Raw genomic sequence first — 27,453 nt, forward strand, 5'->3', positions numbered from 1 at the left:
ATATTACTTTCATGGTTTTTTTTTCATTTGGCTTTCTGTCTGTTGTTTTGATTGGGTTATTTCCATTATTCTATCTTCCAGATCACATATTCTTTCTTCTGCATTATTCATTCTGCTATTTGTTGCCTTTAGCTCAACTTTCATCTCAGCAAATGAATTTTCCAATTTTTCTTGGCTCTTCCTTATAGTTTCTAGTTCCTTTTTACAGTAATCTTCATTTCTGTTGATACCCTTTCTTAATTTCTTCAGTATTTTCATTACCTCCTTTTTATTTTTATTTTACTTATTTTTTTTGCGGTACACGGGCCTCTCACTATTGTGGCCTCTCCCGTTGCGGAGCACAGGCTTGGACACGCAGGCTCAGTGGCCATGGCTCACGGGCCCAGCCGCTCCGCGGCATGTGGGATCTTCACGGACCGGGGCACGAACCCGTGTCACCTGCATCGGCAGGCGGACTCTCAACCACTGCGCCACCAGGGAAGTCCCGATCTTTGTACTTCTTTTTTTTAAATTATTCCTAAGCACTTTTATTCTTTTTGGTGTATATAAATTGTTCTCATAATTTTATTTTCAGATTATTCATTGCTGGTATATAGAAATGCAGTTGATTTTTGTGTATTGATCTTGTATCCTGAGTTCCTAATTTCTTAGGATTTTCTTTATGCAGGATCACATCATCTGCAAATAGAGATAGTCCTCTTTTTTTTCAATTCAGATGTCTTTTATTTTGTTTTCTTGCCTAATTGCCCTGATTAGAACATCTTTCAATACAATGTTTAATAGAAGTGATGAGAGCAGACATCCTTTTCTTATTCCTGATCTTAGGGGGAAAGCATGCAGTCTTTCACCATTAAATATGAAATTAGCTGTGGGTTTTTTATATATGCCCTTTATCAGGTTGAGGAAGTTGCCTTCTATTCCTCGTTTGTTGGGTGGTTTTATCAGGAAGTGGTGCTGGATTTTGTGAAATGTTTTTTCTGTGTCTATTGATAAAATCATATGGGTTTTGTCCTTTATTCTGTTGATGTGGTGTATTGCATTAATTGATTTTCAGATGGTAAATTCACCTTGCATTTTTGGGATAAATCAGACTTGGTCATGGTGTTTTGTGTTGATAGATTTAGTGTGCTAACGTTTTGTTGAGGATTTTTGTGTCTATATTCATAAGGAATATTGGTCTGTAGTTTTCTTTTGATATCTTTATCTGGTTTTAGTAGCACAGCAATACTGGCCTTATAGAATGAGTTGGGAGGTATTCCCTCTGTTTTTTGGACGAGTTTGTGAAGCATTGGTATTCTTATTAATTCTTGGTTGAATTCACTGGTAAAACCATTTGATTCTGGACTTTTCTTTGTGGGTAGTTTTTGATTACTAATTGAGTCTCATTATAAGTCTATTCATATTTACTATTTCTCCTTGAGTCAGTTACAGTAGTTTGTGTCTTTCTAGGAATTTGTCCATTTCATTCAGTTATATTTGAAAGCAATTTAAATAATAACAGAAATCTTGGGGAATTCCCTGGCGGTCCAGTGGTTAGGACTCAGCACTTTAACTGCTGTGGCCCGGGTTCAATCCTGGTCTGGGAACTAACATCCCACAAGCTGCGCAGTGTCGCCAAATAAAAAGAAAGACATCTTGTAATTATCCATGTAGTTAACATTTCTGGTTTCTTCATTGCTTTGTGTAGATCCATATTTCCATCTGCTAACATTTTCCTTCTGCCTAAAGGACTTGTAGTGAAGGTCTAATGGTGATGAATTCTTTTAGCTTTTTAATGTCTAAAAAAAAGTTTTTTGTCTTTGTTCTTGAATACTTTTTCTGAATGTAGAATTCTAGGTAGACGTATTTTTCCTTTCAGTTCTTTAAAGACATTGCTCCATTCTCTTTGTTTTTTGTTTTTGTATGATGTGTTTTTTTCCTTTGGCCACTTTTAAGATTTTCTGTTTATCGTAGGATTTGTGCAGTTTGATTATCATGAGCTTTGCTTTGGTTTTCTTTGTGGCTTTTGTATTTGGTATTCGTTGAGCTTCTTGGATCTATGTGTTGATAGTTCATCAAATTTGGAAAATTTTCAGCCTTATTTCTTTAAATATTTCCCCTAGCCCCCTCCCCCTTGTTTGGAGACTCTAATTACATATATATTAGGCTGCTTGAAGTTGTCACGCAGCTTACCAGGTGCTCTATTCATGTTTTTCATTATTTTTTCCTTCTACATTTTGAATAATTTCTGTTGCTATGTGTTCAATTCATTAATATTTTGTTCTGAAATACCTGCTGTTAATCCCATTCAGTATATTTTTCATCTCAGAAATTGATGTTTTCATCTCCTTAGTTCAATTTGGATCTTTTTTTTAATGTCGTCTGTGTGTCTCCCTATTTTTTTGAACCTGATTATCTTTTTAAATACAGTTATAATAACTTTTAATGTCCTTTTCTGTGAATTCCAGCATCTCTGTCATTTCTAGGTCAGTTTCAATCATTAATTTTTTCATTATGGGTTGTGTTTTTCTTTTTCTTTGTATGCCTGATCATTTTTGTTTGGAGGGCAAACATTTTGAATTTTATTTTACTGGATGCTGGATATTTTTATACTCCTATAAATATTTGTGAGGCTTGTTGTACAGTTATATGGAAACAATTTGATCCTTTCAGGCCTTGCTTTTAAGGTTTGTTGGCAGGATCAGGCCCGTATTTAGTCTAGAGCTAATTATTTCCCACCACTGAGGCAAGACCTTTTTGAGTACTCTACCCAATGCCCCATGAATTTTGAGGTTTTCCAGTTTGTCTGGTGGGAACAGTCACTATTCTTGGCCCTGTTTGAATGCTGAGTTCTGTGTCTTCTAATTTTTTGTGTGCTTCTGTCCTTAGCCTCAGTTAGTTTCTTCATATGCCTGCCCTTATTAGTGCTCTGCTGCACACCCAAAGGGTGTCTTCTTGAGATCTCTGGAGTTCTCTCCCTGTCCAGCTCTTTCCTCTGGTACTATATCCTTTGAACCTAGCTGCCTTGGTCTCCTCAGACTGTCAGCTCCACCTCATCAACTCAGGGAGTTACCTGGGCTCTACTTAGGAGGGGACTCCCTGTGCCATGGCTTGGAAACTACGGCAGAAAGCTGTGCAATCACTTGTTTTTTGTTCCTCCAAGGATCAGTGTGCTTTATTACCTAATGTTCAGTATCTTGAAAATCATTGTTTCATATATTGGGGTTTTTTTAAATTGATTTTGTTTGTTTTTAGTTGTTTCCAGTGTGAGAGTAAATCTGGTCCATGTTACTTGATCTTGGCTATAAGAGGAAGTCTCTTTAGTCTGTTTTAGAGTGTAAGAATTGGTGGCTCCTAACGTTTCTTTCTACTCTGAGCTCTTTGATTTTGTTTTACATATCTTTGACAGCTCAGTTTCCCATTTCCACAGTATCCCATTCTCTCCTCAGAACACTTAACTATCTGCTGTTGGTGCTTGGAAGGTTGCTTGGTATTAACTCTGGGTTGTGAATGAACCTGGTTTATCATACAGACAGACTACATAGAATGATGGCAGTCAAGGTGTAACAGGCAGAAAATGGGTGTGTTCTCTAATACTATTCTTAACATATTTAGAGTTGTCATAATCTAGTTTTTTAGGATGTTGTTGAAGAGTTCCCTTCAGGGAACATAAAGGCAAACATGACTTTAATTGGAATCTTTTATGTTTAACAACCACAGAGCTGTGCAACTAACATTTATATTCTAAAATAATTACAGGGACTTCCCTGGAGGTCCAGTGGTTAAAACTTCACCTTCCAGTGCAGGGGGTGCGGGTTTGATCCCTGGTCGGGAAGCTAAGATCCCACATGCCTCATGGCCAAAAAACATAAAACAGAAGCAATATTGTAACAAATTCAATAAAGAGTTTAAAAATGGTCCACATCAAAAAAATCTTTAAAGTAATTACAGCGACTTTTCTTTCATTTCAGTGGATAATATTTAACCGTAAGATATTCAGCTGTAAGATAAGCATGTAAGATATCTCAGACCTGTATTTTGCTTAAAGGAGGGAGAAAGAAGACCTTGGCTTTAATGTTGCCACTTAATAGTTATATAACCTTATTTAAATCTTTTCATTTCTGAACCTATTTTTCCTATACAAAAGAAGATACTAGCAACACTATTCTGAAAGGATGACATGGGAAATGTATAAAAATACCTTATAAATCAGTATTTTTCAAGATTTTTGGATCACAACCCACTTATAAATACATTTTATGTGGCTAGCTCATGCATATGTGTGTGTGTGTATTCGCAACACAGAATTTACTACTATATGTGATATGCACCAGTATTTCCTGTTCTAGTTCACTGAAAAGTAAACCTTTGGTAGTGACCCATTAATGGGTGATATCTCACAGTTTAAAATACATTGTCTATATAAAGAAAAAAAACATGAGGTACCATATTAATATAAGGTTGACATACTTAGCTTATATGCTGTTAGTTCTGTTATCAAGTTCAAATATAGTATAGTTAAATATATATATATAACTTTATTAACTTATTCAAGATTATGTTCTCACATTTTTAGTTTTAATCTTTCTTTTCCCTATAAACGGGCTAGTAATAACTTATAGTTAAGAGATACCTCTGAGTTTTAACTTTTAAACAATGAAGTTTAAGTGGTTTCTTATGCTAAGAATTACAGTTCTGAGACATGTTAAAGTCCTAGAACTAATATTGGCTTTGTATTTTACTTAGTTTTCTTGATACAGTACCAATATTTTTTTCCTATTTTTTCCTATATCACTTAAATAAGATTTATAAGCAGTAAAACAGATGCCATCATAGTAAAACTTGTGAATTAAAATTTTAAGGATACTTGGTTATCTTTTGGTTAATTAAAATAATAAATGGCTAAGGGTAGTTAAGTCCATTGTTTGTGATCCACTAGCCAAAAGAAGTTTGAATCTATCCTACATTTTGTATAAATATGTGCCACAAAGAACACACGTTGCAGCATTTTTCACAGAAGGCATCCAGGCTTTCCTAATCACCAAGAAACTGATGAGGGCTGATGTTCTCTAGTGACCTTCTTCCATAGGTTCTGCTGCACTGGTAGAAACCAATTCTGGTAAAAGCAGGCTTAGTATCACATATTCTTCTTGACAAACCCTTCATTAGAATAGAAGTTCTCTCTGCAGTGGAGGCCTTCCCTGCTTCCTGTCTCCTAGGTTTAACCTTCTCTATTTCTAGAATTAAGAATCCTTAGTTTAGAAAGAAACATGGAAGAGCTCACATAGCTGGTTGTGGTATGAGGGATAGCATGTAATTTTGTAAATTTATAAACGGTTCTTGGATTTTGTTTCCCTATAGATAAATATGTTCCTGTTTTTCTTTATATAGACTCCAAACTTTCCAGAGCTGTAGGAAATCTGTTGCTGTGTAATACACTGGAAAGAATTATGTGATCTAATGCTCAAATAATCTACTGGAGGACTTTGGATGTAAAACTGTTTCTTAATGTGTTTTCCAGATGTCTGTGACCTTTTGAAATTGCTTTTCCTCCCAACTTAATTTTAAGGCTCTTAGATTGACTGAGTTGAGCTATAGAAATTAATGAAGTAGAATGCTTGAATTGAATAAACTGGAAGAAAATATCTCTCTCTAGAAAGCCATTATCAACATAACAAAAACATTTTATAGAAACTCAGCTCCCAAATGGTGATATGATATAGGTGGGAAATGGCGAGTTAATTGAAATATTATGTCAATAAAGAGTTATACATGATGTAATTTTCAAATAGTTAGGGACCAATAGAATCTATCTATTGTAACACAAACTATGCTAAACGTAAGTTTAATGTTTCTTTGATTCATTCAGGTTATGGATGTGTAGACATTATGGTTGAAAGTATTACCTGTGATATTTTAGTGTTTCATAAGGTATTTTTCTTAGTACTTTCTCCCAGCATTTACTGAATATTCTATATTGTATTAGTGCCTCTCCTGGTGCTCTGCCTATGGTAGTCACATAGCTAAGTTTACTGAAGCTGTCAACAGTGTGATATACTTAAAGAAACAAAATTCTGATTGATTCTGATCTGTTTCTTTCAGAAAAATCACCACCCGTGTCATGGATTTTATCTGATTGTGTAGATCAGATTTCCTTATTCTGGATATCATGGTAACAATATAGGAAATATGCATTATTTCTGCAAGTAGAATTCACTGCTGAAGGAAGAAATTTTTTAAGCTACAGCCAAATTCATTTTGGTACCTTTTATGGAAATCCTGATTTTGTTTTTACTTTTTTATAACCTTTCGCAAAAGGTATGAACAAGCAAAGAGCACATCTCATTAGGCAAGTCCACATTAATAAGAATGCCTAGAAGAGGATTGATTCTTCAGACCCGGACCCACTGGCTACTGTTGGGTCTCGCTTTACTCTGCAGTTTAATATTATTTTTGTACCTTCTGGAATGTGCCCCCCAGACTGATGGAAATGCATCTCTTCCCGGTATCGTTGGGGAAAATTATGGTAAAGAGTATTATCAAGCCCTCCTACAGGAGCAGGAAGAACATTATCAAACCAGAGCAACCAGTCTGAAACGCCAGATTGCCCAATTAAAACAAGAATTGCAAGAAATGAGTGAGAAGATGAGATCACTGCAAGAGAGAAAGAATGTAGGGGCTAATGGCATAGGCTATCAAGGCAACAAAGAGCAAGCACCTAGTGATCTTTTAGAGTTTCTTCATTCACAAATTGACAAAGCTGAAGTTAGCATAGGAGCCAAACTACCTAGTGAGTATGGAGTCATTCCCTTTGAAAGTTTTACCTTAATGAAAGTATTCCAGTTGGAAATGGGTCTCACTCGCCATCCTGAGGAAAAACCAGTTAGAAAAGATAAGCGAGATGAATTGGTAGAAGTTATTGAAGCTGGCTTGGAGGTCATTAATAATCCTGATGAAGACGATGAACAGGAAGATGAGGATGGTCCCCTTGGAGAAAAACTGGTATTTAATGAAAATGACTTCATAGAAGGTAATGTGAAAACAGTGTTGGTCCATAGTTACGTTAGTATGACAAAATTCTGTTATTGTATGCTGGTAATATGTCAGTCATTATCCACAGTATTAAAACATTTAAATTTTTACCCACTAAATTCCACCAAGAATTTGAAGTGGCTTTTTAGAAAAAGTTATAATGTGATCATGATAAAATAGAAAATAAGGAGCAGGGAAATAGAATAAATCTAAGTTTATATAGCAAAATACTCCCCAAGTTGAAGGGCTCTTAGGATTGTATATGTATTTGCACGTATATGTATTTGCATTCATGTCTTAACTGGTCTTGACGTTCGTTTTTTATATTTTTTAAAATATATGAACTAAGGCTCAAGATTTGAAAACCATTTCCTAAAGGAAAGAAAAAGAACCTGATTTAGATTAGTGATTGTTCTATATTTTGAGTGGAGGAGAAACACATGTCAGAACATCAAGAGGCATACATAGTTTTGAAAAGCATATTTGGCATTTGGAAAAGTAAAGAAATAAACCTATTTTCCTAATACAGGCTACAGAAAGGGCATAGGATTTTTATATGTCAAAATGGGACGTGACTCAAAAGTTGAGGAACACTTGTATAAATTTAAGAAATTTGTTGATTAATATAAACAGGAATAATTATAAATCCCAACCCATCTCCATCTTAATACCCCCTGCTAGATATTTAATTGTAGACTTAAAACCATTTTGGATACAAATATGTCTTGAAAGTTCTCTTTGCTCGATTCTGTAAACAGTATACCACGTGTAGTTTTTTTTTTTTTTTTTTGACCCTAAGTCATCATGGGTATCACTTGCTGTAATATAATATAATACCTTGAGCCTTTGGAGGCCATCAGGGAGGGCCTTGTGCTTTTCTGTGGCATTTTAGCTGTCTTCTCCCTATAGCCACCTCTTTTCCCCTGTCACTTCCTGCAATTTTTGATGGGTTGTTTCTTTCAAAACGCTTGTAATTTTTCTGAAAGCTCAGCTTTTTGTCTTTTCACTGTGTATGTTTGTAGCTTATGGCAGAATTGAAAGCTGCAGAGGAAATAATATAACTAAGATATGTAAAATGTCTTCATGTCTGCCTAAAAAGGAAGGAACCTATGCCAGTTTTATATTCCGCAGCTTCTGCTTTTCTTATAACTCTCCTCGGATTCTGTCACTTACAGGATTTTTCTCTGCATGGAACACATTTTGTCCCTTGCTTTTCCTCCACTGTGCTGCTTCCCTCATCAAAAAAATAATTACTGACAATGATTTAGTAACTCCTGTTTCTCTACCAGACTTCAGCTTCGATGTCACTTCTTCTTTGAGGTGATCTCCAACCTGCAAGTTTAAGACAGCAGTACTTCTTCTACCCTGTGTCCCATCTCACAGCACTTGTCATAGTATATGGCATTTCCCACTTCCTGATTTGTAGTTCCTGATACACTGTAAGCCTCAGGAGGAGTGGGACCAGTCAATCTGGTTTACCATTTTATTTCCAGATATTGACTGACTCACACATCTATAGGTCTAACCTCTCCCCTGAGTGTCACACTTAAAAACCAGATTGCCCAATAGACTTCCATACTTTATTCCCAAAGGTGTCTCATATCACCATGTTTAAATTTATACTGATTTTTCTTTGTCTGACTTCATTCTATCCAGAGTCTTGTGTGTTTGCATGTGTATATCACTATATTGTTATTTCTTTATTTTTCTGTCTTCCTCACTAGACTGACCCTTCCAAAAAACTGGGACCATGTAGCCTTCTTTATACCATCAGTGCCTGACACAAATGCACTCAATTCATTTTTGTTAAGCTGAACCAAGTAATAGATGATTTGACTGTCAGGTCTAGAATTTAATATTGCTAGAAGTAATTTCTTTATTTTCATCATTTGGTTTCTGTGTTGATAGGCTCTGCTATTAAAGTCATATATGAAAAGGAATCATTGTCATTTGGAGCATATTTTATGGGTTGAATAATATAGCAGAGTGGTGAACATTTTTTTAACCTCTCCTTTTAAAGAAACAGTTGTTGTTGACTATACTGTGGGGATAACATTTTCACAAATATATAAAAACCCTACAAGTTTGGTATCACACTTTTGATCTTTGAGTAAAATCAATAGTCATATTGAACTTGTAAACTTTGACATGGAGACATCTTTGTTCCTAACTCTTTCCTTTAGGTTATTATCGCACTGAGAGAGATAAGGGCACACTGTATGAACTCTTTTTTAAGAAAGCAGACCTTACGGAATATAGACACGTGACTCTCTTCCGCCCTTTTGGACCTCTCATGAAAGTGAAGAGCGAGATGATTGACATTACTAGATCAATTATTAATATCATTGTGCCGCTTGCTGAAAGAACTGAAGCATTTGCACAGTTTATGCAGAACTTCAGGTAACTCCCGGGGCTTAGTGATTTGACTGAGCGCTCCTAAAAAAAAAAAAGCACATTTCATGCCATTTTATTTAATTTACCTTCACTGAGTATGATTACTTAGAATCACAGAACAATTTTTTTGGCTTTAGGGAACTTTATGTTTTGATATTCCCTTTTTTCTTAAGGCATGTATAGTATATTGTGTTACTGACAACTTGAACTGTGAAGTAAATTGAGGGTGACAACTATTAGAAACTAAATTTGATTACCTTTATAATTGTGTTTGAATTCATTTTAGGACAAGTTGAATTTTTAAAAATAAAGTTATTGATGTGTAACTTACATACAATAAAATCGACATATTCCAAGGATAGAGGTTTCATGACTTTTGACAAATGTATACACCCATGTAACTGCCTCTCCAGTTAAGATATAGAGCATTACTATCTCCCCAGAAAATTCCCTGAGAACAATTTGAATTTCAAAATTGAAAGAAATTTTAGAAATACAAATATTCAAGTAAACGTGGGAGAATGTTATTCCGTCTTGGGAAGCAGAGACTGTAGCAGTTTTTAAAAGAATTTTTTTCTTTTTCTTAATCATTAAATTTGGATATTTTTAAATGCTGAAGTGTTAAAAAGTTAACAACTACATATTAGGGTAACGATTTGAGGAAAGTTCTACTTTTTTGTTTTAATTGAACAATTGTCATGTTTTTAATACTTTAATATGATAGTTTTAATTCTTTGTAGTCCCAATCTTTGTTCTCATTGAAGTTGTTGGGTGTAAAAGTTAACACAGTTCTGTTGCAGAATACCTAGAAGTCATGCTTCCAAATGAGTTTTACGTTTTTGAAATTGCTCGCTTGAGATCTAATTTCCTAAAGCATTTTTTAATTGCCTTTTTTGGAATTACCTTCAGATGCTACATTATTCTTTACAGTTACTAATCTCAATCATGACAAATATTTACTCCTTGATGATAAGTATAATTTCTCTAATTAGCCAATCTGAAGACAAAGTAACTCTTGACCCCAAACTTGAGTTATTTATTTATTTGGTTTTGAACTGATTGAACTTATTTCCTTGAGTAGCTTATAATTTGCGTCTGAAGGCAATACCAAAGCAAAAGTTCCAAAAATGTTTTGAAATATGGCAAAATTCAGCAATATTGCCAGTTTTATATTTACTTAAAGCTTTGTGTGATTTCATTCTAAATGAGTAATGCTTCATTTGTTTTCTTGTTAAAGCTTCATGTGATTGCTTTCTGAATGAGTAGTGCCTCATATATTTTCCTGAATGAACTTTATTTTTCAATTCTGTTAGGGATGTATGTATTCATCAGGACAAGAGAATTCATCTCACAGTGGTGTATTTTGGTAAAGAAGGACTATCTAAAGTCAAGTCTATCCTAGAATCTGTCACAAGGTTGGTGAGCCATGTCCACATTGAAGTCCTTTATATATAATAATAGAAGAATGAGAATTTCAGATACTTAATGAATAATTTTGAATAGCTGCCATTAAAAGTTGGCTGAGCATGTGAGTGGTGGTGCTAGTAAGTTCCTCATTTCACCCCTAAGTTCACTCTAAATGACTCATCTTCCCTTAACCTCTTAGACAGTGTGGCATGATTAGGGTGCTCTCACTCTGCGGCCCACTCACCTTGTATATATTTGCCTCCATTTATTCTTCCATTTCCTTCTTTTTGAACTCTTTCCCTTTTTCTAAATCTAATCCCTTCACTTGGATATCATCTCCTGAGCTTGTCTCTCTTGCTTGCCACTTTTCTTTCCTTCCATTTTCCTAAGTTCCTTCTCACCCTGCAAATGATGCTTAGGTCTCCCCTATCCTTAAGAGACCCCCGCCTGACTCTAGAGTACCCAGTAACTGCTATTAGGTTTCTGTCCTTTCACATCTGAACCTCACAAAACAGTAGCTATCTAACCAAGCAACTCATATAGTACCTGGCACACAGTAGGTGCTCAGAGGTTTGAATGAATGAATTAGTAATTCCTTAATACTCCATTATTAATTCTGTAGCTTCTCAGCCTTTTCATCTCTAAGTTATGGGCCTAGAGTTATGACCTAACTGCCAAATTCAGCCTTTTCTCTGTCATCCTCTTTGCTTTCTTACATTTGATACCTAACCAGTACTTCCTTCTTGAACCTCTCCTCTGATGTTTGTAAAATGTAAATATTTTGTAAATGTAGATATGTTATAATGTAAGATATAGGTTGATTGACTTTTCTGACCACATCAACTCTGTATCCTTTACTTGCTTCTTTACCTTTCTGCTAGTTGTGGCCATTCCCTAAGAGTCCAGCTTTGGCCGGCCATTCTTCTCGAATCGTTCAACTAACATTCATTGAGTCCCACCGACTATGTTCCAGGTACACTGCTCGGGAGTCTAACTGGGGTGGTTGGGATAGGACTGGGCACAGAGGAGGGAGTTGCAGTCCCTACCCCAAAGGGACTCTCACAGCATTGGAGTAGGAAAAACAAACACTGTCTCCTCCTCCGCCTTCACTGGCTCCTCCTCCTGATGGCCCTCTTTCAGTTCAGACGAAGGTTCTCATGATTCCCTGGGCTTGATGTCTGAGGGCCAGCGTCTTTCACTCATTCTCTACCTCTGATTAATCGGTTTCTGCTCACCGCACAGGACCTCTGTTCTGTCCTTTCCTTGCTGCTGCCACCACTCTAACCCACGCTCCCCTCCCTCCATTTCTTCCCTTTGTCTCTTCCCTCCTTACCATTTTCAGATCACCTACTAAGTACCAGTGACTCACATTGGTATTACTGAAGTTGTCCCTGCATTAATCAAGACTCCTCTGTGGCAAATGACGGAAACTTATCTTGAATTTGGTTGAGGAAAATGGGAGCTTTTATGAAGAATCTTGGATAACTCCCAGAATTAAAGGGATTATTATAACCAAATTAATGAGAAGAAAACCAAAACAGCTTTGGTATCTTAGGGACTGGGACCAGAGACTTGAATACCATCAGAATTCTCTTGTCTTCTTGTCTGTTTTTCTCTGCATGTTGACTTCATTCTCCTGTTGCAGATTGGCTTCTTCCACATGTGAGGTATATGGCTGTTGGCGGCTCTGGGCTCACATCTTCTCAGCTTTGCCATCAGAGAGGAAAGAGCTTTCTCCCAGATCCAGTTGAGAGAATCCCAGGGAAGGACTTTTGCCCACTCTTGAGCCAGTCACTATGGCCAGGTGGGGTGGGGGTATTTTGATTAGCCCAGCTTGAGTCTGGTCCTTGCCCCTAGGAAATTACTGCGGTTGGGGTATTCTGTGATTAGTTCCTCCACTTGGTGCTGGGAGTGTGAGGTGGTGATCAGCAGCTTCCCCAAAAGAAGGGAGAGATTTACAACCTATAAAGGGGGCGGGGGAGGCATGGGCACTCAGAGTACTTGGAGTCCACTCCATGCACTGTTTGAGTCTTTGCTTCAGTCTCTCCATTTCCCATTCTATACTATTTTAAGAGTAATCTTTTAAAAATGTTCCTTTTTTGATCCAGCAGTTCCCTAGTGCAGCAGTTCTCCAACTTTAACATCAGTAACCTGGAGTGACTTGTCCCAGGAGAGACACAGATGCTCAGCTCCTCCCCTAGTATCTGATTCAGGGGCCTGGGGTGGGGCCTGAGAATATGTATTTCTGACCTGTTCCTGGGGAATTCTGATGCTGTGGGTGCATGGACTTGGCTGTGATAAACCACTGCCCTGGTGGAAAGACCCTGACTCCTCCTTGACTTTAGAACACTGACCAAGTTCTTCAGCTTCTCATGGAAGGTACTCCTTAGTCTGACCCTTTTCTGGTCTTCTCTCATTGTTCCATTTTAGAATCCCTGTGTTCCAGTTTGACTTGTCTGATTCCTGTTCTTTAAAAAGCTTTCTACTTTCTTACCTCCTTGCCTTTGAGAATAATTAATTGGAATGACCTTTACACTCACCACTGAATTCAGGATTTTAACTAAGGCATAACTTAAATTCTGTTTCTAACGTCTTCTCTAACTACTTCAGACAAAAGCAATCTTTTTTCCTCAGAACTGCTGTTCATTCATTCATTCAGAAAGTATTTATTGAACTCCTACCCTTTGAGGGGCGTTGTAATGAACAAAACAAAATCCCTGCTCTCATGGAGCTTACATTCTAGTGGGAGACACTCAAACAAACATGTCTGGTGGTACTGAGGAAAACAAAGCTGGGCAAGGGAATAGAGATTAAAGAAAAGGGAGATCAGGGCTACTTCACATGTAGCATGAGGGGATCCCTCTGATAAGGGGACATTTGAGCAAAGATCTGAAGAACTAGAGAGAAGAGCACTCTTTGTATGTATCATTCATGTGGATTGCATTATTTATTACCAAATATTATGCTGTTTTTCCATGTGTATATTTCTTACCTCCCTAATAGGTTTTTAAGATCCTGAAGAGTAGTGGCCCCTCAACACTTATTAACTTCACATCACTAGCATGTTGCCTCAAATGTGGGCATTTAGTTGACTGTCCCTGATGATGATCATACACATGAAACTGATCATTGTCTTTCCTTATATGAATGTAGACCCAACATAATAAATACCTGAAGGTAAAATATATTTTGTAAGTTGCGTTAAGAGAGTCAGCTTTAAGTGGGGCTTACCGTTCGTTGTATGTGCTTTCCTCATAGTGAGTCTAATTTTCACAATTACACCTTGGTCTCATTGAATGAAGAATTTAATCGTGGACGAGGACTAAATGTGGGTGCCCGAGCTTGGGACAAGGGAGAGGTCTTGATGTTTTTCTGCGATGTTGATATATATTTCTCAGCCGAATTCCTTAACAGCTGCCGGTTAAATGCTGAGCCAGGTGGGTAAAATGTTAGTAGGTGGGTTGAGTGTAGAATTTAGAACAACGTCAGCACATCCCATATTTTGAATCAAGTTAATTATGTTTTTTAAAGGTTATATTTGGTGTAATTTAGCTGGAATATTAAGTAGAAAAGTGAAAATTTGCCCCTCTGAAGAAGTTCATACCCCTTGTTCTGTTACGGCCAGATTCCATTGTATACATTTGGATTCAAATAAACAAATGCAAAGAAATAAATCTTGAAATTGACAAGGAGGAAGTAGCACCCATCAAAAAAGAGCAAAGTGATAGTGTGATGTGTGAGATTCAGAAGCACTGTACCTCAGGCAGGTGGTGCCAACACAAATGCAGGCATGCACTCACGCAGAGGTCTAGATACAGATGGTGCTTGGTCTTCGGACCGTGCATTTTGGGATGATTACTATACTTTGTTTTATGTTGTACATATTTTTTGAAAATGTTAAGAGCAAATGACATTTTTATATATCAAATATTATTTTAAATGTGAAAAGGAAGTTTTCTATATTAAAAAAATCTCATAGTAAATGTTTTTTTATATAGAACTACTCATATCGTACAAATTATTATCTTCTTATTAATCAATTTGGTTAGGGATGGTTGTCAGGAACTCCCTGAGAGTCAAGTGGGTAAATGAGGGTTAGATTTACCTTTTTTTTTACCAGGCAAAAATATATATTTTATATATTTTTTACATTATTTCCTTAATGTAAAAGAAATAGATTTGCCTCTGGGAAATTGAGCTCCCCTTCCCTAAGTGGGTTTTAATGAAGATGAGATGAACATCTGCTGGGGATCTTGTAATAAAAAGACTGCCACATTACTTACAGGGTCCTTGACAATTTCTGAGTGCTACATATTATCACACCTGATTGAGGCCAGTCTCAGCAAGGGGATCTCTGTTGAGAGGAGATGGGCTAGTTAGTTAGCCTTAAAGGGTCCCTTCAGTGCTAACAATCTGAATGCTAATGACAAGGCCTTTTGAGGGGGCTATTATATCATGTATTTTTTGTGGGGTTTTTTTTTTTTTTTCCGGTATGCGGGCATCTCACTGTTGTGGCCTCTCCCATTGTGGAGCACAGGCTCCGGACGCGCAGGCTCAGCGGCCATGGCTCACGGGACCAGCCGCTCCGCGGCATGTGGGATCTTCCCGGACCGGGGCACGAACCCGTGTCCCCTGCATCGGCAGGCGGACTCTCAACCACTGCGCCACCAGGGAACCCCACATCATGTATTTTTAACTCAATCTTCCCAAGTTTTCCAAATCTTGTTTAGATCTGTCTGCAGTTCTATATTCTAATTATTATTTATGTAACCATTATACAATATCCTTTGGATTCACTGTTTTTATGATTCATTTTGAAGGGTGAGTTTAACAGAAGTTTCTAAGTTTCTTGGTGATTGTCAGAGGTTAACCTACATCTGTTACTGCTAATTCGATGACATAATGATTAATAAATGGTTCACCTCAGAACAGGTGAGAGAATGCTTTTGTGCATCGCCCCAGAGTCAAAGGGAATAAACATGTCAAAAGGGAATAAAGCACCCTTTAGTCTTTTTTTCTCTGTTCTTTTGCAAGGTTATAGTTTCATAGCCAAACTTACTGATATGTTATAAAATCATCATCATGTTCATCAACATGAGGTTTCAGTAACCTGAACATTGATAAAATACAATATTAATAAAATAAGATCATCATATGTAACAAAGAAACACTTTAACGAAGTCGTAGTAAAGACTTTACTGCAATAAAGATCAATGCTTTATTTTATTACTTCTTTTTGTGATGTAAACATATTTTAATTTATAGGTAAGAAGGTGTTTTACCCTGTGGTGTTTAGTCTTTACAACCCTGCCATTGTTTATGCCAATCTGGATGTGCCCCCGCCTGTGGAACAGCAGCTGGTAAGACTCTTACTATCGGTTATGAAAAGTCTCAGAGATCCTTGCCTGGTTCCTTTATGTTTGTTTCACAAACAGAAAACATAGTTTCAATTAAAAACTGTAGTTACTATGAACACACTTTCATAGTGTACCCCCTCCATAAAGTGTGATTCTGGCAGGGGGTTGGGGGGTGGGCAGAAAAGTTTAGGCTACAGAGAAAAATTCAGGTTCTAGATTATGAAAACTGTACGGTCATTTCTACCAACTTATTTTTAGTAATACTAAAAATAAATTTTAATTTTAGAAACCTTACTAACTGGAAATTAAAACTACTAAATAAATAAGAAGGAATAATATACTATGGGAAATTACTTAGTCTTGGAATGGGAATGCCATATATCAGAACTTACAGTTATTGACAAAGTTACAAAAGTTTTGAAACAAATTTAAATAAACGTGGAATAATTTAGATTTACATAAAAGTTGGAAAGATAGTATAGAGAGTTCCTGTACTTCACCCAGTTTCCCCTATTGTTTACATCTTACATAGCCATGGTTCATTTGTCAAAATTAAGAAATTAACATTGGTAAGTTACTGCTAACTACACTATAGATTTTATTAGGATTTCACCAGTTTTTCTACTACACCTCCTCTTTCTGTTTCAGGATCCAGTCCAGGATACTATATTGCATTTAGCCTAATCTTTTATTGTTAACATTAAGAACAAAAAGGAAACAAATGAACTAAGAAGACAATTTAAAATGTTTAAAAAGTGAAAAGTAACTCCAGGAAAGAAATAAAGATAAAGGTGGAAATTAATGAACCAAAAATAATAGATTGACAAATATAGGAGCTTATTCTTTATGTGCAGAAAAAATGTAATCATAAAGTGGGCAGATTCAGGGTAAAATAGAAAACAACAACGTACAAAATTAGAATAAGAAAACATTAAGAGAAATCTATTTCATATAGTAAGTTTTAAAAATTCTAAATAAAAGATTTGAGAGTTTATAAAATATTAGAATGAACTAAATTCACATAAATTTTTTTTTTTGTACTTTTATTTTATTTTTGGCTGCACTGCACAGCATGCGGGATCTTAGTTCCCTGACCAGGGATCAAACCCACACCCCCTCCATTGGAAGCATGGAGTCTTAACCACTGGGCCACCAGGGAAGTCCCTCATGTTAATATTTTATAAAAGCTCATGTTAGTATTTTATAAATAAAAGAGATGGAAGCTCTGAAGAGATGAAGAGCAATTTAAAATATTAGAACAGTTATCAAACACTTAACCTGCAGATACGTAGATATGTTTCACTGGTGAGTTTTTCCAAACTTTCAAAGAACAGATAATATTAGTGCCATATGATCTACTTAATATATTTTAAGAGGCCAGCATTATCTTCATATCAACCCCTGGCAAAGCATGTATACATAAACATACACACACACACACACACACACACACACACACACACACACACACACACACACACACACACACACATCTACCTTATCTGTAGGCCAGTATTATTTAGGAATATAGATACAAATGGGGTCAAAGTGGCAAACTGAGCATCTACATCTGCCCTGACACCGTAAATCCTTTGTAGAAGTGAATTATTAAAAATAGAAAGACATATTCGTATTGGAGAATGAGAGAAGTGCCATTAGGAGATCTAAATTTTGAGAAATTTCTGTAAGATGACAATAGTTGTCATAGGGTTGATTAATGGAGGAGAGAACAGTCTGGAACATATTCAGGACAACACTGAAGATGGGGCTGCCTTGCATCCTCTGAGCTCATAGAAGACAGGGAGTGGTAGAGTATCTGTGCTTCTCTGGAAGTTGTGCTGAACAGCAGGCATCACAGGCACTGACCTACAGGCTGAGGCAGTGTGTGTGGTCCCTGGAGCTAGAAAGGCAGGGTAGGGTCCTAGGAATACTGAGTTGTAGGGTGGATAGGGAGCCCCAGACTCCAGAGGTGAGCCATCATTGGCACATTTTGCCCAAGACCACGTTTAGCCCCTCCTTCACTGTTGCTGGAGATAGACCCCTGTAATCATAGCTAAGAACCAGGGGTGTTTGAACAATGATTTTTGAAACAAAAATGAATGGCAGCTAACCACAGCTAGCCAAACATTTGAGGGAAGCTAACACAATGAAAGAGGCACCAAATTTTAATAAATAGAAAAATTAACATATGAGAATATGAATACAGGTAGAAAACAACTTTAAATATATGTTTAAGGAAATTAGAGAAAATGTTGATTTTGTAAAACTGTTTGTTGCTAAAAATAGAGTCAGAACTTGGAAATTGTGAAAATATAAAACTCAGTAAATGGGCTGAATAGCAGATGGTCACAGTTGAAATAGTTTATAAACTGGCAGACAAGCCAAGAGACAATGTGAGAGAAAAATTGAGTTGTGGGAAATCAATTCAGAAGCTCCTAGATTGTTTAATAGGAGTTCCAGAAGAGAAAGAAAAGAGAATAGAGAGGGGAGGAAATAGAAGAAAACTTCAAAGAACTAAGAAAAGATAAGTCTTCTGGCATTTGAGAACAGAAGTCAAGGGACAATCCTAATAGTTTCCAGAGACGCCAAAAATAGCAAAACCTAGCTTGTCTACCAAGGAATAATAGGTTGGCACTCGCGGCCTTCATGATAATATTGGTATTAGAAGATAATAAAATGATACCTTGAAAATTCTGAAGAAAAATAACTTCGATTATAGAATCCATATTTGACTTATTTGAGGGCAAAATGGACATTTTTGAACACTGAAGAGCTCAGAGGTTATTTCTCACAGACCTTTTCTAATTCAGCAGAATGAGAATGAGCACATTGAAAGAGGAAGACCTGAGAATAAAATAGTGGTCAGGGGCTTCCCTGCTGGCGCAGTGGTTAAGAATCCACCTGCCAATGCAGAGGACACAGGTTCGAGCCCTGGTCCAGGAAGATCCCACATGCTGCAGAGCCAAGCCCGTGAGCCACAACAACTGAGCCTGAGTGCCACAACTACTGAAGCCCATGCACCTAGAGCCCGTGCTCCCCAACAAGAGAAGCCACCGCAGTGGAGAAGCCTGCGCACCACAACAAAGTAGCCCCTGCTTGCCACAACTAGAGAAAAGCCTCTGAGCAGCCACAAAGACCCAATGCAGCCAAAAAATTTTATTTAAACACAACCAAAAAATTTTTTATTTAAAATAAATTATTTTTAAAAAGTGGTCAACAACAGCAAGAACCTAGTAAAACTTTAGTATCTTTAAATAGTTGTTGATGAAACACATAATAAAAAAGAAGTTAATAGCAATTTAGGATTAAAAAGTCAAAGGGTATATACATGGTATACATACATGTATGACCTAACTCTGTCCCAAGAGACCCAGAAGCAGTGACATCTTTAGAGTAAAAGGTATACCCAGCTCCCAGATCTTAGTGCTGGGACAGGAAATAGAGGAGCCTGGAGCATCTTGTAGCTCTAGATAGTAAGGAGATATTCAAACAACAAAAGGATGAGGGTATGTCAGAGGGACACAAGAGCCTGAAAGGGCTCCCAGTGGCAAAGCTGGAACAATTTGAGCAACAAAATAAATAACCTAGTACTGGATTATAACACTAGAATAAAATAAATATCCATGAGTCCATACTGATATAAATAAATTTGTGAATGAGTAAATAAGTAATAATAATGAATGAACTGGATAGATTGATAGGTTGATTAGATTAGGGGGAAAAGAGACAGATCTTCCCTACCAAATTCTAAATAACTTGTAGATACTCCCTTTTCCAGAAGGTGGAGCTAGGTGACTCACTTCCAAAGAAACAAGTATGAAAAAAGAAAAACTAGTAGGTTTCAACAGAGAAAGCTGGCAGACACCACCTTAAACCAAGTAATGAAGGTTAACATTACTAGTGTTGTCATGTACCCCCTCATATGATGTAACAAGAAAGGCACTTCACCCCTGTGGTCTTTCTTCCAAAAACCTATAACCCCAGCCTAATTATGAGAAAAACTTCAGACAAACCCAAATTGAGGGACATCCTATAAAATACCTGACCATTACTCCTCAAAACTGTCAAGATCATCAAAAACAAGACTGAGAAAATGTCACAATTTCTCAGGAGACTAAGGAGACATAACACCAAATGCAAGGTGGTCGCCTGGACTGGATCCTAGAACAGAAAAAAGGACATTAAAGGAAAAACTGGTGGAATCCAAATAAAGTCTGCAGTTAGTTAATAGTAATGTACCATTGTTGGTTTCTTAGTTTGGACAAATATACCACAACGGTGTAAGATAAGAATAAGTAAGATAAGAACATTTAGGGGAAGTAAGATAAGAACATTTAGGGGAAGCTAAAGCTACAAGAGAAGTATATGGGAACTCTTTACTATGTGGCAACTTTTCTGTAAATCTGAAATTATTTCAAAATAAAAAGTTTATTTATAAAAAATTTTACTTGGAAAAACAAACCAGAAGAAGTGCAAAATGGACTCAGCCTATGAGGGTGAAGAGCGAATTTTCTTGTCTGGTTTGGGAGGATGTGGGCGAAGAATGATTTGAAAGTGGATTCATTCTAAGATGTTGTATAGAAAAATAAGTTTAAGTACTTCCATTTCAAGTTGTAGTTTCACCAGTTTGTAACCATTGCAATTTATTTAACCTTTCTAAGCTTCATTATTCTCACTTAAAAAGCATAAGACAAAAGTTTGCTCTCCATAATGTTTAAAGTTGTATTAGAAGTAAATAGGAAATACACCAAATAGGAAAAAAATAGTTAAAAGGCATTTGATAATAATTCACAGTAAACATATTTAAATAGTCATTCTTACTAAGAATGCATTAAAACAGCAGTGCGATACTTTTCTTCTGCTGTGAAATCGCTGTTTTGAAAAACAGCCATGTGAGTGAGGCTGGTGGGGTAGGGGCTCCTCCGTCCCTGCCAGTGGTGTGGGAATGCAGGTGAGCTTTCTGGGTCAGGAGTTTCAAACAGGTTCATCCCTCTGATCCAATAATTTCCACTCCCAGGAGTCTCTCCTGAGGAAATAATCAGAGGTGTAGAGTAGCAATATGCATAATATTGACAAGATTGAAAGCAAGCAAAACTCTAATAATAAAATGATAAATTGATAAATTGGTGAATGTTGTGTGTCAAGAGGAAAGTGTTCATGAAATGGAAATAAATACAACAGTGTAAATGTAGAGGTAAATGTGAAGTTAAAAAATGGTAAATGGTGTATATATATTTTAGATATTTTAATGCTATAATAGCTAGTGTTTTTATGTACCCTTTTGTTTGTGCAAGGTACTGTGCTGTTTTTTATACACGTTAACTCATTTAATCCTGTAACAACCTTTGAGGTGGGTGCTATTATTACCCCTGTTTTACAGATGAGGAGACAGCTGTGCATGGATGAGTGCCCCTCCCCTAATGCACAGCTGGCCAGGATGGGGCCAGGAGCCCGGGTAGTGTGGCTCCATAGTCTCCACTCTGTTATATTAATTCATCAAATAGTGAACGTCCATTCTGTGCCAGCCATTATTCACCACTGTAACCCCAGCACGTAGAACCATACAGACGTGATTGTTGTTCACAAGAATCTTTAGTCTGGTAGGAAAAGACAGAAAATAAAATCAGTTAACACATACCATGCAGATCATTAAAACAGGCTGCGTTGTGAAGAGTGATTAGGTGGTATCTGTGTTGCGTTGGGTCAGAAAGGCCTCTCTGAGATGGGGCTGTTGGAGGGGCTTCCGAATGAAAGGAAGGAACCTGCTACACAGTGACTGGGGAAGGCAGTGCCAGGCAGAAAGACAGCTAGTAGATTTCCTAAGGTGGCTGGAGCACAGGGGGCGAGCGGGCACAGAGCTGGGCCAGGTCATGTAGAGCTTGCTATACCCCTGTAAGGGGTTTGAATTTTATGTAAGTGTGATAGAAAACCTTGGGAGTTTTGGTTCTTTGGAGAATGGATTGTGTGTGGCTCTAGCTGCAAGTAGCCAGTTAGGCTTTTGCAGTAGACCAGGGGCGGTGCTGTGGCTTGGGTGAGGATGGTGATTGTGGAGAAAGGTTTGGCTATGATTTAGAAACAGAACTGACAGAGCTTGCTGGTAGATTAGATGTGGAGAGTGAGGGAAAGACAGGAGTGGCAAGAGGAGAGATCAGGACTTCAGTTTGAGCATGGTAGGTGTGTGTGGGTTATCAGACATCCAAGGGAAAATGCCAAGTTGCCAGGGGGATTCGTGGACCTGCCGTCTGTGAGCAGCTGAGGGCTGGAGATGTAGGTTATGTGTGGATCGCTGCATCTCCCACATGCTTAAGAGAAAGAGTAAAATGCAATAAAATATTAACAATCAGGGATTGTAGACAATATGAGTTTCCTTCTACTTTTCCTCAGTGAAAATGTGCTGATTTAAAAATCAAACAAAACCAATGACTCTTTTCCCCAAGTCTGATAATATTTGAAGAATTTTTAAAGAAACTAAAGTTATAAATGAAGTCATAATATTTATAAAATCAGAATTGGCCTGGGGTAGAAATGTCAGAGTGGATGTTTTAATACTTTGCACCAGGATTATATATATTATATATTTTTGACAAAGGAGATAAGAATATTAGAGCCCACTCTTGGTTTTGCCACAAAACTTATGCCTCTATAAATTTATTTATTCATTTAACAAGTATTTATTGAAAGCCTATCCTGTGCCTTGCATTGTTCTAGGTACTAGGGATATAGCAGTGAGCAAAATTAATAGCGAGCAAAATTAACAAAAAGTCCTGCCCTCAGGAAGAAGCCTTCCGCCCCCCACCAAATGTTAAAGGAAAATTTGTATTTCATTTATTAGCTCCTACTTGAGCCAAGCCCTCAGTACTGCCTGGTTCATTCTGTTTTCCAGAGTGGTTCTCCCATTCTGCACAGCAGCTTTTTCAGACTGTCCCACTCTTCTCAAAAGCTGCCTCCTCTACAGACCTGTATATTCCTATATTCCTGCTATCTGCAAGAATTTCCAGTCTGTGGTTGCCCTACAGATCACTGAAATTCATTGTGTGCAGAACCTAGCTCCACATCATCCATCTCTGGGCTGGTCCTCCCCCGCCCCCAGCCCCGTGCTCCTGCTCTTGTGGGGGATGTACCGTCACATACCCATTGTCAGGACAACAGTCTGCTGTCATCCTTGGATGATCCTTCCGTCTCATCCCCTGCTCCTGCCCATTGAGTCACTTGCTGACTTCTGTCAATTCTGTGTCCTAAATCTTTTCTACATCCATCAAATTTTTTTTCTTTCTGGACATACCATGACAGTCTATACCACCAGCCTCTTATCCCCAGATTATAACTGTTGCCTCTTACCCAGCCTCACTGACTCCATTCTTGCCTTCTTACCTCTTCTCTCTCCTTATCTCTTCTCCCTTATCATCCAGAATGATCTTCCAAAAACATCATCTGATCACATTACTCCTTTTGCTCCTACTCTTCAGAGAACCCCCATTACCATTAGGATAAAGCCCAAACCATGTGACCAGGCACACGTAGTTCTCTCTGATGTGGCCCTGCTGATCCCTCTAGGCCAGGGGTCAGCAGTCTGTGGCCTGCAGGCCAGATCTGGCCTGCTGCCTAGTTTTGAATGGCCCATGAGTTAAGAATGGTTGAAAAGTATTTTTAAAAGGATAATATTTCATGGCACATGAAAATTATATGAAATTCAAATTTCAGTGGCCTTAAAGTTTTTTGGAACACAACGTGTTCATTTGATTATTTAATTGTTAATGACTGCTTTCACACTACAGTGACAGAGTTGAGTAGTTGAGATGGAGATTCTATGTTCTGCAGAGCCTAAAATATTTATTGTCCAGTTCTCTATAAAAGTTTCCTGAGCCCTGCTCCACATTTATGGGCACCTCTACTTCTGACCCCAGTGTTTAGTCCCACCATCTTTCACCCACAGTGCTCTCTTCCATCACAGGCCTTTGCGTAAACTGTTCCTTTGCCTGGAACTTTCTCCGAGCACATCTTTCACTTAACTAACTCCTACTTATCTCTCAGATCCCAGCTCTAACTTCATTTCTTGGAGGAAGCTGTCTCAGAATGCTGCAGGTTGGGTGAGGTGCCTGTCTCTCTCCTCTCTGTCACCCTCCTCACATCCATATCCTCATTTCCCTCCTTACCCAACTCAGATTCCATGGTCAGCTGTTATCCACAGCCTCTTTTTTGCCATACACTCACCTCCTTCATCCCTCACTCCTTCCAGTGTTTTCTCTTAGAACCCTAACCTGGTTAAGGACAACTCTGTCAACCCGGCCCCAGAGCAGCAGAATGTGGAGAGTGAGAGACACACAGTCCCACTACACAGCATAGCTTTAAAGGTGACCACAGGCCTCAGGAGTCCCAGACTGCCCTGAAATCCTGTGCCTTACCCTAGTCCACCCACTCTTTGTCCTCCAAGCCCGCCACACTATCCTTCTCACGCCTCCCAGCAGCCCTCACCACTCCTCACTCTCCACGTATGTGTTTCATTTAGAAAAGAGAAGCAGTCGGATGTTCACTTCCTTATTCTCCTGTCATGAGATCCATCGGCCTCACTGGCTCTGTATCCCATTCTCAGCCTCTCTCCAGTCCCAGTGGAGGAACTGCCACATTCCTTCCTAAGGCCAGCTCGTCCTTTTGTAGTGAACTACATGGAGCTCATCCCTCATGCCTAAACAAGGGCGCCCCTCAGCCATTCTTCACTCTCTCCTATCCTAACATTTTGCCTCTTCTAGATCATTGCCATAAGCCTATCAAAATACTGTAATACCACTTATGTTTGGAAAATGTAATAGCTGTTTCTTGACCTGGGGCCTCATTCTTCTTGCCCTTGTTTTCTGAGCTATTGCCACAGTTGTTTCTTTACTGTTTCTCAAACACTCCAAGTGAGCTCCTCCCTCAGAGCCATTGTACGTGCTTCTGGAATGATCTCCACATATTTGCATAGCCCACTCCCTGATTTCAGTAGGGTCCCTGCTCAAACGTTACCTCCTCATAGAGGCCTTTTGTGGCCATTATATCTAAAATAGGCTTTCTATCTTGCTCTCTTTTTAGCCTACGGCATCTTTCTTTCCAGCATGTGTCACCACCTGAGACCTATATTTATTTATTGGTTATTTTCCCATCAAAACGGAGGCTCTGTGGTAGCAGGGATTTTGTCACCTCTGTTCCCTGCTGGGTCCCAGCTCCCAAAACCAAGTCCAACAGATTAAACACTTGTTGAATGTATGAATTTTAAAAGGAGGTTTATCAAGCTTCAACTTTTACTTCATTCTGCAGGTGCAGTGTCATCAAAGCTCTGATTTTCTTTTTCTTTCTCTGCTTGGACTTCAGTGGTGACTGCTCCATTTTAAAACTGGTTTCCCTCATGGTGGGAAAGGACTGCAGCAGTTCCAAACTTCTCATCTATACCCTACACCAGGGGTTGACACACTTATTCTGTAAAGAGCCACATAGAAAATATTTTAGGTTTTGCAGACCATACAGTCCCTGTTCCAACTGTTTAATAACGCTGCCGTTGTACCACAAAAATATCCATAGACAATTTGTAAACAAATGAGTGTGGCTTTGTTCCAATACAGTTATTTGCAAAGCCAGGTGGTAGTTGCTTACTCCTGCCCTACACCATCCAAAGAGAGCAAGTGTCTTTTCTAGTAGCTCTCAGAAGAATGAGGGGGCTTTGTTTTCCAAAGTTCCCAATAGCCCTCCTGTTTTAGCATGTTGACCTGAACTTTGTCTAATGCCTAATCAGTTCCTAAGTGAGTAGGGTGAGACCATCTCACTGGTGTAGCATGCTCACGGCCCAGTCTGACGCTGCCAGTGGAAGGAGCATCCCTGAAACTCACGGGCTGCATGGGGCCAGGTAATTACCAGAGCAAAACTGTACACAGTTAGGAAAGCGGTAGGGGAATGGATGCTGGCCAGGCACCAAATAAGGTCTACTGTGTAGAAGTGGTCAGTGTATTACAGTATGTGCTTGTGCAACTGGTGTCCTCCTTAAACAGAATGTAAGCCCCCTGAGGTCAGGCATCAAATTCTTTGATTGTTAGTAACCTCAGCTTGCACCTTCTACAAGGCTTGAACAAATTAAATTGAAAGTAGAGAACAAAAGTATGGGCACCAAGTGGGGACAGCAGGGTAGGGGGTGGGGCGGTGGTGGTGGGATAAATTGGGAGATTAGGATTGACATACACATACTAATTTGTATGAAATAGATAACTAATAAGAACCTGCTGTGTAAAAAAAGTAAAATAAAACAAAATTCATAAAACAAAACAAAACAACAAAAAAGAAGTAGCAAGAATCCTATGCTCATGGGGATTACTGTATTTTTGTTGGTTTTGTAAGGATTTAGTAATATAAAGGCATCTGATCCATTATCAGTCACATAAATGCCAGGAAAAAGTATTATTTGGAAAATATTTTAATTTGTTTCATTGTTGATTGAAACTACTTCTAGTTTTTGAGGGATTAAATTGAATTTTGTTTTTTAAACTTAAGGTTCACAAAAAGGATTCTGGCTTTTGGCGAGATTTTGGCTTTGGAATGACTTGTCAGTATCGATCAGATTTCCTGACCATTGGTAAGTATACCTTACATTTAAGGATAGGACTTTAGGTATATACTGTAATACGGCATTTTTCTAAAAGGTCTCAGATGTAAATGTTTTCCTATTAAATTTTGAATGTCTGAGATTAGCTGAAGAGTCTGGAAATATGAAAGGCAAAGTGAGCTTATAATTAGTGTCTTTGAATAGAAAAATGAGGTCATAATGATAAAATAAAATACCCATATTTGCAGTTGTTTCGAGTACTCTTACAAAAGATCTGTACCTGGCTTTGGTGGTGTACTCATGAATTGTTACAGCTAGAAATAATGTTGGGTTATCTAGTCCAAGGGCTTTCATATTTTTTACTTGGAGAGGAAACCACGGATTTCTTGAACATAATGCAAAATCCCAGTATTTAAAACAAATGGGAAAACACCTAATCTTTCTAGCTCTCGTTGAAGTTGGAGTGGGGAACTTGGAATCACTGGCTTAGTTATCCACTCTCCTAAACCAAAGCTAACCATGAAGGATCTCATCTAAGCTACCTGCCCCACTGTACCTTTAGTCTCACCCAGCAAAAATTAAAGTATCAGAGCTTAGTTTAAGGAAGCAGGCTGAAACTTGATTCATTCATTCCATGTCTCCTGATTCATTCAGGGGCTACCTTTCCACAGCGTGTTAGAATACATGGTATATATATTTTTTAATAGAATATATTTTGTG

General features: G+C 38.0%; 1 protein-coding gene across 13 annotated transcripts in view; it reads left to right on the top strand.

The window, feature by feature from the left end:
• The window catches only part of CSGALNACT2 (chondroitin sulfate N-acetylgalactosaminyltransferase 2), a 48,822-nt gene that overhangs the window by 14,394 nt on the left and 6,975 nt on the right, over positions 1–27,453 (top strand). For 4 of the 13 annotated variants that reach the window (XM_004283824.4, XM_033412967.2, XM_033412965.2 and 1 more), the window contains exons 2-7: positions 6,082–7,009; positions 9,195–9,411; positions 10,719–10,820; positions 14,071–14,249; positions 16,078–16,172; positions 26,682–26,763. In XM_004283824.4, coding sequence (XP_004283872.1) covers positions 6,349–7,009; positions 9,195–9,411; positions 10,719–10,820; positions 14,071–14,249; positions 16,078–16,172; positions 26,682–26,763 — 1,336 coding nt within the window. In that variant the 5' untranslated portion in view covers positions 6,082–6,348. Of the gene's footprint in view, positions 1–6,081; positions 7,010–9,194; positions 9,412–10,718; positions 10,821–11,693; positions 11,786–12,457; positions 13,185–14,070; positions 14,250–16,077; positions 16,173–18,979; positions 20,469–26,681; positions 26,764–27,453 lie in introns of those variants that run through there. The other 9 variants (XM_049696651.1, XM_049696652.1, XR_007471163.1 and 6 more) reach the window with 9 other exon arrangements.

This window comes from Orcinus orca, chromosome 14 (assembly GCF_937001465.1).
Source record: "Orcinus orca chromosome 14, mOrcOrc1.1, whole genome shotgun sequence".
Lineage (NCBI taxonomy): Eukaryota > Metazoa > Chordata > Mammalia > Artiodactyla > Delphinidae > Orcinus > Orcinus orca.